This window comes from Lemur catta, chromosome 25 (genome assembly GCF_020740605.2).
Source record: "Lemur catta isolate mLemCat1 chromosome 25, mLemCat1.pri, whole genome shotgun sequence".
Lineage (NCBI taxonomy): Eukaryota > Metazoa > Chordata > Mammalia > Primates > Lemuridae > Lemur > Lemur catta.
Window position 1 is genome coordinate 10734146 of NC_059152.1, and position 16712 is coordinate 10750857.

The 16712-nt window shown below is 36.8% G+C and overlaps 1 protein-coding gene across 3 annotated transcripts in view; it reads left to right on the forward strand.

The window, feature by feature from the left end:
* The window catches only part of RYR2 (ryanodine receptor 2), a 596087-nt gene that overhangs the window by 565121 nt on the left and 14254 nt on the right, over window positions 1-16712 (forward strand). For all 3 annotated transcript variants that reach the window (XM_045537276.1, XM_045537277.1, XM_045537278.1), the window contains 7 exons: window positions 966-1184; window positions 2704-2834; window positions 4264-4306; window positions 6954-7087; window positions 9816-9876; window positions 13869-14015; window positions 16249-16383. In XM_045537276.1, coding sequence (XP_045393232.1) covers window positions 966-1184; window positions 2704-2834; window positions 4264-4306; window positions 6954-7087; window positions 9816-9876; window positions 13869-14015; window positions 16249-16383 — 870 coding nt within the window. The remainder of the gene's footprint in view (window positions 1-965; window positions 1185-2703; window positions 2835-4263; window positions 4307-6953; window positions 7088-9815; window positions 9877-13868; window positions 14016-16248; window positions 16384-16712) is intronic.

The following is a 16712-nucleotide window of genomic DNA, read 5'->3' on the forward strand; positions in this document are numbered from 1 at the left end:
GAAAGATTTCACAGATCTACTACTGCAGCAGTCCCCAACCTTTTTAGCACCAGGGACCAATTTCATCAAAGACAATTTTTCCACGGACAGGGTGGGGGTGCATGGGATGATTTCAGGATGATTCAAATGCATTACATTTATCATGTACTTTATTTCTATTATTACATTGTAATTTATAATGAAATAATTATACAGCTTACCGTAATGCAAACATCAGTGGGAGCCCTGAGCTTATTTTCCTGTAACTAGACAGTCCTATCTAGGGGTGATGGGGGACAGTGACTGATCTGACAGGAGGCGGAGCTCAGATTGTGATGTGAGCGATGGGGAGTGGCTGTAAATACAGATGAAGCTTTGCTGGCTCTCACCTGCCGCTCACCTCCTGCTGTGTGGCCCGGTTCCTAACAGGCCGCAGATGGTACTGGTCCATGGAGTTGGGGACCACAGTACTAGTGAACACGTCCCAACCTATTGTAAAATACATTTTAATGACAGATAACCTGACCAAGCACATCACTGTTATCTAGGAAGGCAGGATAGATTTGTTCCTTGGAACTAAGTGAGAAATGCCCCAAATGAAAAGCATTTGATTTGGAAGAGAGTTTACCCACAGTATACCTAGGCTAATTTAGCTGAATATCTTACTTGTTACTATATCTGGGTGTGACATACCTGTATTCTATTAAATTCTTGTGATAACTGAGAAGACAGCTTAGCCATCTAATTTTTCTGCATGCATTGGAATGCTCATAACTTTTGGTTGGATTACAATGAATTTTAAAAGTGTGTTCATTATTTGCCTTTGGTTTTTGAAAAGCTATCTTTTTAGCCTTTGGAGTTAGTCCTTTCATTATGCAATGACTTCACATGCAACTATTTGCTAAAAAAGCTGTTTCCCTTGTTTTTTGTTTGCAATGACGTCTTAGATGCAGCAAACTGACTGTACTTTTAATGGTTTGAATCAGGTCTCCACTTCTTCTGTGGTTGAAGGAAAGGAGCTCCCCACTCGAAGTTCAAGTGAAAATGCCAAAGTGACCAGCCTGGACAGCAGCTCCCATAGAATCATCGCAGTTCATTATGTCCTGGAGGAGAGCAGTGGCTACATGGAACCCACATTGCGTATCTTAGCTATTCTGCACACGGTCATTTCTTTCTTCTGCATCATTGGATACTACTGCTTGAAAGTAAGATAGTAAGGCACCAAGGTCTGTGGGTGTCCGTGTGTGTGTGTGTGTGTGTGTGTCTGTGTGTCTGTGTCTGTGTCTGTGTCTGTTGCAGGTTGGACTTCTAGGGAAGCAGGTTCTAAGGTGGAAATTTCATGCATGCGGTTTATTAGGGAATGCTCTGTGAATCAGCATCTGTGGAGCAAGGGGAGGAAGCAGGATGGGGCAGAGGAGAAGTTGGTCTATGGTGCAGATACAGTCTCTGAAGCTGGGATGCCCTTTCAGAGTTGTCCTAGCCCCTGCATTGGAGCCTGGCCTTTCTGTGCCTGCGTTTACTAGTCCTAGGCTGCAGGCTGCCCTGGGAAGGGGCCGTGGCCTTGGGCTGTCTTATCGTAGCTTCCTTTCACATAGTGGACAATTTCACCTATACCTTGACCGTACAGAAGGGTGCTCCCCCACCCACTCTGTCCCGTAGTGATGAGTGATGCTCCATTGTTTTAGGGCTTAGAGCAATACGTTGCATCAAATCTATGAGTCATTTTGATTGTTCTGTTGTTAGGTAAGTGTCTGTTGCCATCCTGGGCAGAAATGCCTCACAATTTGTCACACTTTACCTAGAAAATAATGTCACTTTATCCGTAGAGGGCTGCCAAAGGAGCAATGCAATTTGGTGACTAGAACCCAAGATAGTCTGTCCAAGTGCTCAGGGTTGCCTGTTACTGTGCAAACCTCTTTGTCTTTTCCTGGCAAGACGCCTTTTCACTGTGATGCCTGTATTCCACCGGACTCTGCCTCTGGTCATAAAGCTTCCAGATGGCACTTGCAAAACCAGGGCCCAGAGTAAAAGACTAGAATGTAAAGTGTTCTTCAGAAGCTCCTTTCCTCTTTTTTATTCCCTTGTTTGATGGGGGTGAATATTCTTGAATAGTTCTAGAATATCTGCACGTTTCTTTTATGTGTGCCTTGTGTAAAGTCCACGTCTATGAAAAGAGAATCAATATGTTCTGGACATATTTGGGCAAACTGACAAAGATTTTTGCTGATGTTGAAATGAAAATTTATCTCAAAATAGCATGTGGGCACTCTGAGCCTAGAATTATTAAAGAGACTTCTCAAAGCTCATTAGTTTAGTAGCATGCATTTTAGAACATTGGTAAGATTGCTGAATTTTATATTTATATTTATATTAATCTCTATCTGTTTATATTAAGATATTTATATGTAAAAGGAGAACAATTTGGCATAATCATCTTTTTCTCTTTAGTATTTAAAAATGATTTCATTAGTGTAATTACCTATAAATCCCTATGTGTTTAAACATATATGCATATAAATAATACTGATTATATCTTTTGTATTTCCATAACCAACTAGATGCGTCTTTCTGCTTGAATATAGCTGATTCATATTCACTCAATTTATACCTTCCTGGAAGTACATGGGAAATATTTCTCTCCAAAAGCTGTTTTGTAAAGATAGGGACCACAGGAGATAGCAGTAAATTTAAACTAATTTTAACACGTTCATTTTTCATCTGTAGGTCCCATTGGTTATTTTTAAGCGAGAAAAGGAAGTAGCGCGGAAATTGGAATTTGATGGGCTTTATATTACAGAACAGCCTTCGGAAGATGATATTAAAGGCCAGTGGGATAGACTCGTAATCAACACACAGTGAGTAAAAAATTCTATGAGCCATTTCTGTGCTCAGAAATTTCAAGACATAAAAATATTTTGCTGGAGCTCCTGTAGATTTGTCAAAAGTTTAGCAGAGGTGAATAATAGTTATATATTCAGCCAAGGAAATCAAAAGACGAAGCACCGTCAGCCTCCTAATGGATGCTCTCAATTTTTGGTCTCTGTGTTCTGAATTCTTTAATCAAAAATGGCTTGGAAAAAAAAATGGCTTTGAGTTCATTTCCACAGCACTGATGGAACTTCACATTCATTACTCAGTGTTTAGGGAAGTGTGTAGCAGGAGGTACATAACCTACAGCGTGGGGTTATCGCATCCAAAAGCAGAGGAAGCAAAAAATTATTTATTAAGGAAAGAGCTATAGCACTGAAGGCAAAAATATTGAATTTCACACTTTTAATATATTTGAGTTATAAACTTTCACTTGGTACTATCAACCAGCCTAGCATAAAACGAGCTAAATGCTATGACATGATGTAAAATGTCAGACAGAAAGAAATACTTTTTCTATCCAGTAATTATTTAGCCTTGTGGGATCAAGATCCAAACAACTAGCTGCTGTTCAGCTATAAATCCATCACAAAAGTGTAATTTTCCACCATAAAAAGTGTTAATAACAGTATTTTTTGAAGAGTTTATATTTACTATTCGAGAGCAAAATATACTTTCTTATTGTCATTCATTTTGCCTATTATTAAAAGGTTATCATTTCTGATAGGTTCTGAGTTTTCAAATGGGGATGATTTATTTATAAATTTTACATGTTTACTCTAGATGCTAAATGTTTTGTTTAGCAATTCTGATAGGTTCTGAGTTTTCAAATGGGGATGATTTATTTATAAATTTTACATGTTTACTGTAGATGCTAAATGTTTTGTTTAGCAATTCTACCCATTAATACTAAGTGTAATCAAGTCAGTCCCTTTAAGTAAACTCTATATGTTAATCAAGGTGCCAGAGTTATGGTTTCATGCCATGCTCAAAGATTCTTTGGGGATAACTGGTTGTAAGGAGATTTTTTCTTCATAGGAAAAAAATGACTGCTTTCTAGATACTTTAATTTTTAATTGACAAACAAATTTATGTATTGGTATGGTATGAACAAGTGACAAATATAACAATACTACTTATTAATATACTTATTCTCCATTAAAGTATCAGCTTATAATCTTTTTGTGTGATTTACTTGCATATGTATATATAAATATTTAAAGTAATATTCAATGTGCTTATAATGTGGAAAAATTATGGGATAATATGTTAACCAAATTCATTGTACTTTTGTATGGATCACAGGATATATGTTTATATGTTATTGTTAAGTATTTTGTAAATCAAAAATGATATGTCATTATTTATCATTTAAAAAATAATTCTAATTTATTTCTATGCTTTTCTATCTTTTAGGTCATTTCCCAACAACTACTGGGACAAATTTGTTAAAAGAAAGGTAATATTTCTTAGAAGGAATAAATTCTCTGTATTTTTCTTAAAGGGTAATTCAGATTTGAATTTGATGTTTAGATGTAAAATAAAGTAGATACTGAGTGTGCTTTATCTGCATGTTAATGTTATTTCAAAATCGCAACAGAATTGAATTTGAATTTCAGGAGTAGCACAGAAGAAATCCACACTCCGCAAGCCCCAAATAAATAGGCATTGCTTCATTCCCCATCCTCGCTCAGCTAGATAAACTGTGCTCAGTCCACAACATTAACAATTGTTGGCAAAAACTGTCTTTGAAATTGTTGGGTAACCTAAGCTGAGTAAAGGCTATTTTCCGATAAGACAGTTGATAAATCACTAGCTCGAGTATCCTCCTTTGCACTAAAGAAATAAAGTTGTTGGATAACAGCAAAGGACTGAATTTCATTTACTTTATATAACTTTAAAGATTTTTTTTTAATGGAACCTTATTCTTCTGATGCGGACAGCATCAGGAGGTGACAGAAAGAGCACGGAAATGGACTTTGGGCATCCACGGTGGCACATCCTGAGGCTGTCTGCTCCTGAGAGCTTCAGACCCGAGGGTCAAGGGTCATTTCTGCCCTACGTCCTACACAGAATTTTAATGTGGACCCCATTTTTCTTGAATGAAATAATTTATGTAACGGTGCTTGTACATTGTAAAATGCTATAATCATTATTTTGTAGCTCCTTACTCATTCCTTGAACTGCACTAATTGCCAGGCTAACTCAATTCAAACACATTTCCTAATGAATTCCAGTGCACACCATTTAGAGTGAATGGCTAGATACACATCTTTTCCCCTCTGGTTCCACCAGTTCAGTGCTACTCAGAGGGTGGTTGGCAACTGGTTGCTGAAAAGTTTTTGTTACCAGTCTAAGCAGAGATGCAAAGCTTGCACCAAGAATTTAAATCAACTACATCGTTAAGCACATTGACTGTGTGTATATACATACAAACACATATAGAAGTGTGCACATATATATATATATATGTGTGTGTGTATACATCTCAACACTTTTTAGTTGAAAGAAGCAGTATGTTTTTGATTTTTTTTTTTCTTGTTGCAAGATTTTGTCCCCTTGTGACTTGGCATTTTGAATAGAATTGCACTAGTGCATCTGAGCATATCCAGATTAGGCAAAAGCTTTGAAATAATAATTTTAAAATAACTTTAAGTAGATAATTTGAACACTTATTCCTATTAATTATTTAATGGAATAAAGAGGAAGCTTCTGAATTATTAAAGCAAGAGTCTCTCTGAAGGAAATTATATATTTATAGTCAAATAAATAGATAAATTGTAATGGCAGCGAAGCCTATTCCTGGCTTTCCTACTCTAGTACCCAATTTGTCCTGCAGGGAATGGGAGTGAGAACACAGCCCATGGAGAACTCCCACTCAGACCAGCATAGCCCATTTTTAGCAAATGCAAAACAAATTGTTTTAATAAACCCCAATAGTATATGTTCATAGGCTTTCTCACTAACATTGGTCTTTTATGTTTCCTTTAATTCATCTGGTTGTACACATCCAGTTTTTATTTCTGCTAATTCTTTCCTTCTTTCTCCTTATGTATTTCTTTCTTAATTTGCTCTCATCCTTAACTTTCACATTGTGTCTGTGCCTTTCTGCTTTCCAATTCCTCTTTTCCCATTTTGCTACCAGTGATCTTGCCTCCTGCTTCTCTTTCATTGCTTTTCCTGTCCCCTCCATTTTCATTGCTGTTGGGACTGGTGAGCTGTATGGACGTAGGGCAAGAGGAGCTGTGTCCCAGATGGGATATCATGTCCAAGCACTGATCGAAAAACACAGCAAAGGGGCAAAGCCAGGCAAATGCAATAGGAGGAGAGGTGGGCAAGGAAACGAAGGGGGGTTGTTAGGAAATTATTCTAGTGATGGACACAGCATCTTTACTAGATAAGAATTAAAATGAGGGCAGTGATGTGGCTTCAGGTCTGGGTGTAACTGAAGAATTGCTGGGATATCAGGGTACTAGGGGGAGTGAGGTGGAAAGATGGGGGCTGTGGCTGGCGAGTTGAATGGTTGAAATTGATAACCATGGAGAGATGCCATCTTGTGACATCCAGCCTGGTGTCACACAGAAGTCTATGCAGAAGATCACTGGCTGGGGTATCAGGCATGACCCAGCTGCTTTCTGACCCCCTCTCTTGTTAAGGTTAGCAACCTTGGGTGTGATACATGAAGTTTTCTAGGACACGGTTTATCTGCAGGGTGGGATGGTAATAGTATGAAATTTACATATTGTAACAAGCACATGGAATAAAGCATAATTCCTGGCATAACGTATGAACTTGGTAAAGGTCACTGTCATTCCATTTCTTCCCATTTCTTATGCTTCCACTCATCACCTTCCTTTTGTGTGTCTCCCTCTCTTGAACGGGAAACCTGGTTCCTCAGGCAGATATTCTTTAAAAAGCTATCAATGAGTTTAGATCTTAAGCAGTGTGATCACAGAATAAGAGCCATAAAGTGGATTGTTATGTGGTCTTTAAAATAGAGCAACTATACAGTAAGTATAAAAATAATTAGATGTCTGTATACACACATAGCTGATATTACGTAGCACTTGAAACCAACAAGATGCTTTTTTTCCCTTGAATTTCAGGTTATGGATAAATATGGAGAGTTCTATGGCCGAGACAGAATCAGCGAATTGCTTGGCATGGACAAAGCGGCTCTGGACTTCAGCGACGCCAGAGAGAAGAAAAAGCCAAAGAAAGACAGTTCCTTATCGGCTGTGTGAGTGTGACTTTGACTTCCGCTCTGTCCTACAGGTTTAGGTTGCAAGAAGAAAAAATTAATATATTTCTGAACTTGCTAGTGCATTAATTTCCTTCCTTCCATGTCAGAGGAACAGACAGATGAGGAAAACAGAGAAGGTATCAGAAGTCTAGTTTTATGCTTCTGGGTATTTGGTGCTATGAAATGATTGGATTTTTTTCTATTAGTTTTTGGAGGTGCCTTTTTTGTTATCGACATAGAGCAAGTGGAAAGAAAAAATAGTCATGTTTTTGTTCTTGATTTAATTTGCCTTTTCTCTCCTTAAATGCCCCTTAAGTCAAAGTAAAATACATGCAAAAGCACAATATATGACTGTGTTTTCTGATGCTTCCTGTTTGAAAAGAAGTTAATTTTCATATGTTTTAGACAAGGGAACTGTGTAGCTCTATTATTAAAAATGTTCAAAATTCGTAGCTTTTTATTACAGTTATTGTACTTTTAATTGCAAAGACAGAGTATGCCTATGTCTATACTATAGTTTAGACATACTACACCTTTATACTATTACTTTGAACGTTTACTTCGAAATGAAGCACTCTTTATATAGTGCTTTCATGGCATAATGTGTTATAATTAGAAGAATATAAAACAGTTGGATTGAATTCACCTGAGATTGACTATCATACACACATATACACGTCTAGTGTGAGTGATGTATATATATATATATATATTTAACAAATTTAATCAACTGAATTTCTGGAATACAAGTAAAGCATTCATGTTTTTAAAAATATAATTTCTTATTGTAGCCACTTAATAATTTTCGAAGAAACGTAATACTTTCCCTTAAAAACATGTCAGCCTTTTTAATCCATGTATTTATAGTCACAGTCAACTAGGGATGTGATGATGACTTTGAAAATATAGATATTTATGGTTCTGTAGAGCAGTATTATTTTTATCTTAGATAAATATATTAGCTAGCATTAAAAAGACATTTTGTCTGGCCTAACTTATTGGTCCTATACTTTCTACCTATTGGAAAACTTGTTAAAGCTACTTGGGTCTTTAAAACTAACGGGAAATTTAGTTGAAAAGTAGTTAGATAAGCAAATATGAACTTAGGTCAAAAATATTACTTGGTTACTTTAGGAAAACAAATGTATTGAAAGACTCTGTCACTGTATGTAAGATGAAATGCAGATTGACAATTCTTAGGAACTAAGGTCCTTAGTTGGGATATCGTCAAACAAGGACTGTGGTGTCAATGATGCTGAGTTGCCCACAAACATTTTCAGATCTTTGATAAGCGACGTAGAATTAAATAGTCTTTCTGAATTACGCATTCTCCATGGTCATGTTTGTGACTCTAGAAAAAACTCTGAATAGGAAAATTTTAGACTGTTTTTTACTATAACAAATCATTTTTTAAATTGGTGAAACTTCCCACTGTTTTACATAGTAAATGCTTTCAAGTTTGACCCCTAGCAAAGTATTAAGAAATTAATGTCATTTATTAACACCTTTAAATATGGACAATAAAATTAGAAGAATAAAGATCTGATAAATAATATTACATTACTAGGAAAACTATTTACATGTAGTGTCTCTTCATCAAAGTATGTAGAAAGGTCAGGTTTTAAAAGTTTTCTGGCTTCTAGATGAATGTTATCTTAATGTGAACATTCAGATACAAAGAGGATTCATGTATTTATTTATCAAACACATAGTATGCTTACATTTACATAAGTGGCTAGCTCCCTTCCTGGGGGTGGAGTGGCTGCCAGCAACTAGCCAGTCTGCATTTGTGTCTGACCCCCCTCCTTGTGGCAGGGAATCTGGTTTTAGGATACCCCCTTGGCCAAGAGGGGGTCCATTCAGTCAGCCAGTTGGGGGGAACCTTAAGATTTTATTTTAGTTCACATTAGTTGTAAAATGAATGTGTGCATTTATGCTAGTTTTTTTTTTTTTTTTTTTTAAGACAGAGTCTTGCTCTGTTGCCCAGGCTAGAGTGTGAGTGCTGTGGCAGCAGCCTAGCTCACAGCAACCTCAAACTCCTGGGCTTAAGCGATCCTCCTGCGTCAGCCTCCCAAGTAGCTGGGACTACAGGCATGTGCCACTATGCCCGGCTAATTTTTTCTATATAGATTTTTAGTAGGCCATATAATTTCTTTCTATTTTTAGTAGAGACGGGGTCTCGCTGTTGCTCAGTCTGGTCTCAAACTCCTGAACTTGAGCGATCCACTCGCCTCGGCCTCCCAGAGTGCTAGGATTACAGGCATGAGCCACCACGCCCGGCCCATTTATGCTAGTTTTTATTATTATTTGAACCATATAATTATTTTGTTGGAATACAATTACAAATGTATAATGAGAGTGAGGAAATTTTTGACGTATCCATGTTGGTTCATTTAGTAGTTTCCAGGAATAAATGTCATATATAAGGTGAGTTTAGCTTATATTGAATGTTGGAAAGGAAAACAGTAAAAAAGAAAGAACTGTTCTTAAATAACAGAAGACAAAGGGGGTGGTATTTTGTTTTATTTTCTGAGATCATCATAAAACTCTAGAATACAGTGTCAGAGGAAGCTCTCAGCTTCCCTTGGCACCTGCGATACAATTAGTCTCCGGGGAAGTTTTCCAGTCTTGTCCCATGGAAATTGAATGCAGTCAGGCTCCCACAGCCTCTGAGTCTTTGATTAATGTGCATATATCCACACATTCTTCTTTTTTGTCATTCCAGACTGAACTCGATTGATGTGAAGTATCAGATGTGGAAACTGGGAGTCGTTTTCACTGACAACGTAAGCCTCCTTCATTAGCACAGAAGCAAATGCACTCTGATTAGAGGAGCGTGTGGGAGTTCTGCAGATGGAAAGATGCTTAAGAAAGTTCTTCAGATATGAACTCATTTCATTCAGGCCCTATCTGAGAGAGACCCATGGAAAGATATGATTTAGCCAGCCCGTCTCTCATTCCATTTCTTTCAGTAGCTAAAAGATGAAAATGAAAATATATGTATACAAGAAAAAGAAGCTAAGATGCAAATTCATATGTATTTTCATTCAGGTTTTAATTGGGCGATGGCATAGATGTTAAAAAGAAGCTACTAAATAAATTTAAAAAATTTTAAGCATTAATTGTGCTAAATTTAAGTTTCCCTCTATTTGAGTACATCAGATTATGGATGTATTTTTCTTGATTGAGCCCTCTTTTACCAAAGAGCCTTGGAACCTAATCATAGGGCTTAAATATATATCAAAATACATATTTTGATATAAAAAAATCACCCATTACTAAAAACCATCTAGCTCAAGATTTCAATCTTTAATTTTAGCACTAACTTGTACCGTGAACGTTAGTTCCATTCTCCTGTTTAAAGGTCTGTGACATGCCCCCAAATTCTCCTGCCTCCATCACCACACCTGCCCCACCCAGCCATGGGCCCAGAACTTTGAGTGTCTTAGAGAATCCTCCTAAGAGCTCAAAATCATGTCTTAAAAGTATCTTTTAGAATCATAAACTATCTATATATCTTGAAACTACTTTCTCATCTCATAATGGAAGCCACTGCCCTGAATAAAAAGAAGGCACCTCAGGTCCTGCTCTAGCTGGTATGTTCCACGTAAGTAGCCAGGGCATCTTGGCTTCTGTCTGCCAGGGGCGGTCTTCCATGCCACTGTACTTGTACAGCCCGCTTTTGCCCAGATGCAGCCTGTCTATAATACTCACCTTGCTATGGAGTTTTCTTGTCCTCCAGAGAATGTGGGCATGGGTAGACCTGGAGGAAGTCTGAAGAACCTTCTCGAAACATCTTTTTGATTCCTTGTTAGGCCTTTTTTTTTTCCACCTGCAGTTTTGTGGCTTTTGTTTGGCCAATCACCTCTCAACATGTCAATAGTACAGTTTCTTCTCTGAAACACAGCTAGGGTTAGCGGCTTAAATAGAGAATTCTTGATTAAATTTAAATTTCAGATAACCAAAAAGTGATATATTTTAGCATAATCATGTCCCAAATACTGCATGGGACATAATTATACTAAAAATTATTTATTCTTTATCTCTCATTCAAATGTAACTGGGTAACGTATGTGTAGAATCCACACACACACCTGTGACCTAGCTGGCCGCCCAGGTGCATTTCCTTACTCATTGTATGCCCATAAATTTTCTTTTTTCTCAGCCTTCACGTTTCTTTAATAGCCTCCATCTGAATGTCCCATAGCAAACTTGCCATCCTCCTTTTCCTCCATTCCTTCCCACCAAATCCAGTGCCCTGTCCACAATGTTCTCTTTCTATTAATATTTTTGTTCTTCTTGTTATCCAAGCTTAAATTATTAGCATGGACTCTTCCTTTTCCTTCTCCCTCCAATGCACATATTTATTTGCCTAATCTTGGTCCTATTTCTGTTCTCTGTAACTCTCCCTTCTGGCCTTACCAATTTCCCTCCTCACTGTGGCTCTCAGAACCTCACCCTGGGGCTTGTCCAGTAGTCTCCCAATTTGATGCTTCTGCCTCGTACAAAGCTTTTAAAGAGCAGCTGAACCTGAGTGAGCTCACTTCTTCGTTTGTAAATTGGGAGTAAAAATGCCTATTTGCTAGAATAAAATGAGAGACTGTATGCAAATACATGAAAAAATTACTAGCACTTAGTGGGTGCTGAAAAAATTTTCCTAAAATGCTATTTTTCACGAACCATTATCCCGCCCATGAGGCTCCAGTGGCTCCCAGGTGCCTGCGGGTACCCCTAGGTCCTTTCACTTGGCCTCAAGTCTCCGGCAGCGACTTTGCCAGCTTCATCTTCCAAAACAGGAACCCTCCACTCAAACCCAACTCTTCTTCCTGAGTAAACTCTGGATGTCTTATCTCAGTGTGCTTTATAAAAATACTATTTTCTTTTCTTCCACTTAATCTCTAGCTTCAGTCCTCTCTGGTACTAAGCCCCCTCTTCCTTCTTTTTGTTCTCTGTTAAATATTAAAATATAGTTAAAATGAAGGTTTCCACCCTTTTCCAAAATGGGTAGCTCCTGACTCCACTGGCCAAGCATGCCTCATGCAGAAGAGACTTTAATCCAAAAAGTAGGCTGGGTACAGTGGCTCACACCTATAATCCTAGCACTTTGGGAGGCCAAGGCAGGAAGATCATTTGAGGCCAGGAGTTCGAGACCAACATGAGCAACATAACAAGACCTCATCTCTACAAAAAATAGAAAAATTAGATAGGTGCGGTGGCATACACCTATAGGCCCAGCTACTTGGGAGGCTGAGGCAGGAGGATTGCTTGAGCCCTGGAGTTTGAAGTTGCAATGATGATGACCCAAATGTACTGTATCCCAGGTAATAGAATGAGACTGTCTCAAAAAAAAAAAAAAAATAAACAAAACACTAAAAAAAGGCTGAGTGCAATGCCTCATACCTGTAATCCCAAGCACCTTAGGAGGTCAAGGTGGGAGGTTCCTTGAGCCCAGGAGTTTGAGACCAACCTGGGCAACATAGCAAGACCCTATTTGTACCAACATAAAAAAAATAATCCAAAAGTGAGAGCAATCACGGTATTTTATTCTGTTTTATTCATTGCCTCCCCCAAAAGTACACATATTTTCTAGCCTATATGAAGTTAATCATTTATATTAATTATAATCCAGGAGATTTCTACAAATAGTATCCATTGTACTGTCAGGTGTACTGTAGCTTTCAAGTAGTATTCCGGTTTTTCCTACACTTACTCTCACTCATGTAAAATGAAATGTTGGGTTAATAAAACACCTCATACAATCTCCTCTAACTAGTAGGTCTCAGCAAATATTGATTTAATGAGTGGATAAATGAAAATCAAGGTGGGGAAGCAAAGGAGGGAGGGAAAGTTGGTTGGTTCTTTGGTTGACTATAGAGCAAGTGGGGACAATTCCCCCCCCCCAGGTGACATTTGGCAATGTTTGGAACCATTTTTGTTTGTCCCAACTAGCGGGAAAAGCAGGGCTGTTGCATCTAGTAGATGCTGCTAACCATCCTACAACGCACAGGATAGCCCGCACCACAAAGAATTATCCCATCCAAAATATCAGTTGTGCCAAGGTTGAGAACCTCTGCTGTCAAATATATAAAGTCTGTAAATAAATTTTCTCTTTGGAAGGATAAATATAGACAGTTACTGTTTGAAAGGAGAAAATAACACTGAACTTTTTAGAACTAAATAAAAATAAAATACACAAAGAATAAGCTGATACAGCTAATTAGAATCATAAAAACTTATGGCCTAAGAAGATGAAAGAAATGGAGTGAATATAATAGAATGAAATCAGAATTGCTTTTTTGTTTTAATTAATTTTATTTTTTTAATTGACAAATACTAATTGTACATACTTAAGAGGCTACATAGTGATGTCTCCATACATACAATGTATAGTGATCAGATTAGGGTAATTAACATATCTATTATCTCAGATATTGTTTGTGTTGGGAACATTCAATATCCTCCTACTTATTTAAAACTAGATATTGTTAACTGCAGTTATCTTACATGGTACAGAATCCTAGAATTTATTCCTCCTATCTAGCTAATCTTGTATCCTTTAGCAAATATCTCCCTGTCCCTCCCTTCCCCCTTCTCTTCCCAGCCTCTAGTATTCTCTCTTCTACTTTTTACTTCTAAACGATCAACTTTTTTTAGCTTCCGCATATAAGTCAGGGCATGTGGTGTTTAACTTTCTATTCCTGGCTTATTTAGCATAACATAGGACAATAGCCATGTGTTCTGTTTTCTGATATGTCTTCCCCTTGTTTTGTCTTAATAGTCCTTCCTCTACCTAGCCTGGTATATGACCATGTCTGTACTCGGACACTATAACAACTTTTTTTTTGCTGCTCATCTTCTTGACATCGCTATGGGATTCAAGACCTTAAGAACCATCTTGTCCTCAGTAACTCACAACGGCAAACAGGTAACAGTTTATCTTTTTGTTCCCCCTTGCAGAAACTAAAGAAGCAACAAAGAAAGCCAACAAAAATAAAACCAACCCTCAAGAGACAACGGACAGTTATAAAGATTTATTTGAAGAGAGGATCTTGCACCTCTTCTAAACCATGGGAATTAGTAGTTTAGAGACCCTTAGAGAGCGACATTCAAGTCTTGGCTTGACCCTGGATAAATTAATTAATGCTTTTAAATCTCAATTTCCTTATTTCATAAAAATAATAAAAGTACTTACCCTATCAAATTTTTTATAAAAATTAAATAAAAACAAATCCAGAGACCGTAGCACAGCTCCAGGCACATATTAAGCACTCAGGAACTTAGTGCTTAGAGCACAGAATTTGCTCCATCTGATATTATGGGGAACCAAAATACGTTATAGTGTCCTTATACATTGCTTGTATTAGGAGTAAAACATGAGATGCTGCATTTCAATTTAATGTAATATTTTAAAACTGGATATTCACGTACCTTTTTCTCTACTTCTAAATTGAACAAAAAGAATAACATTTCATACTTGACAAGGTCATACTGACTTGGAGGAAAACTGGTCTAGGTCCAGATAATCAACTTCTGTTCTGATGGAACCCATTTGTAATGTTAAAACTCTTCATTATTATGAAACATACTGCAGAAGCATGCACTGATTAATTCAATTGTGAGTTTTCAAGTGACTACTGGGTAGGAACACATTCTGTATTAGTTATTTAGATTAACAGAATCCTTCTTTTCCAGAGTTTTATAGCCCAGCACATTTTTTAAATCAACAGCACTCCAAAAAACTTGAATGATGTCCACAGTTAAATTCACATTATCGTGATCAGTAGTTCTCTAAATTTCAGCGCATGATTGTTACATATGTCACTTTAGGTTCTGAATATGACTGTGACATGCATGGCAAGTCGTGGGTCGGTGATAAAAAGTCTACTATGTTTATTTATCAGTCAGTTGGTAAATTGCGTTTGAGCTCCCAGTATCCGTAAAGAACCGGAGATGCTAAATTTATTGTAGATTTCAATATAAAAGGTCTGGCGCTACTTTTACTCAATTTCTGAATTCTTGTGGGGATTATTCCTTTTCTTTTTAAGGTATCAAATTTTCATTTGCATAAATATATGGAACTTAATAGTCCCAACAGGTGAAACACACAGAAATTTATAGTGGCATTGTGCTTCATTTATAGAAATGAATTAAACCCTCTATCAAGATAACACGTTTTCTCCAGATAACTATGAAGTGATTTTATAAAAACTTAATCAGCGTATGCAGTTACATTAAAGAACATGAGGATGTGTTGTATCAGAGAAAGTACACATAAAGATAATGCATGTTAGTTTAGAACTTCTGTGATACAACCAGAAATACGTTTTCACCAACTTGGTGAAAGTCACGTTTTTAACATATTCTATCAAATCTATATATCTATGTTTATATAAATAAAGTATAATTTGGAATTAAAGATGACCTAGAGCTGAAAGAAGACCTTTCAAACTGAGACATTTAATTATACGTTGAGAAAGCTAGCCTTCAAAATAGTGTTGGTCATTAGCAGGGTGTTTTTCACTCTGATCATTGTTTTATGTTTACAAAGCTAGACTTCTCAGTTTAATTTTTTTGAATATTTATATTAAACACTATTACCAGTTATGTGTTCCCAGATTTCAGAAGCAATGCGAATTCCTATTTAGTTCTAGGATGTGATTAAAAAGAAAAAATAATTTACAATCCCCTTTACTATCCTAACAAAAATGAGATGGGTTTCATTAGGAATGTAAATTATTTACAGAAAATAGACCTCATGAAAAGGGAGAAGGTACTTCATTAGTATCTATTACTAAATATTTAGATGTTAGAAAAATGAACATTTTAAGCTGCTTATTAATATTAATAGAGTTTGGATGTGAAATTAAATCATAATTTATCCATACTCTAGCTATAGCATGCATTTGTTAGCTAATTAAATAGTCACATTTTGCATGAAATAGTCTGACAACTTGATGAAGACAATATGGAAATGAATTTCCCTACTGGGGGTCAAATAATAAAGGTGACAAACAATAAAGTTACAGATCCCGTTAGCTTCTAGTGAGTAAATAAATCCAGTTGTGTTCTCTCGAAAACACCCCCCCCACACAACGTCCAATATGTCAGTGATATGTCCTGTATTTTTAATACGTGTTCAATGTCACATTGCTTTCCAGCTCGTATTAACAGTTGGCTTGTTAGCTGTTGTCGTATACCTGTACACTGTGGTGGCATTCAATTTTTTCAGAAAATTCTACAATAAAAGTGAAGATGGTGATACACCAGATATGAAATGTGATGATATGCTAACAGTAAGTTCATAAACTTTTGTCTCATATGAATGAAAAAAGTATTCTGCTTCTTCAATCTAAGTAATCATGTATTTACTCTTTAACAGTGCAGAATAGAAAATCGTCTACATGGTAAAAAAAAGTTGGGTGGCTCTTTAAAGAATCAACAGTTTTCATATTTAGTAGAAGAACATAAAGGACTATTCCTGTTGACTTTTCCCATCTGCTGCGCAGCCTGATAGTTAGTAGAATTGCTGAGTAAACGTAGTTTGAACTGAAAGGAATAATGTCATCACTGTAGCCTGTTGTTCACGTATTCCAGGACAGCAGTTGAAATTATTTCCTGAAGA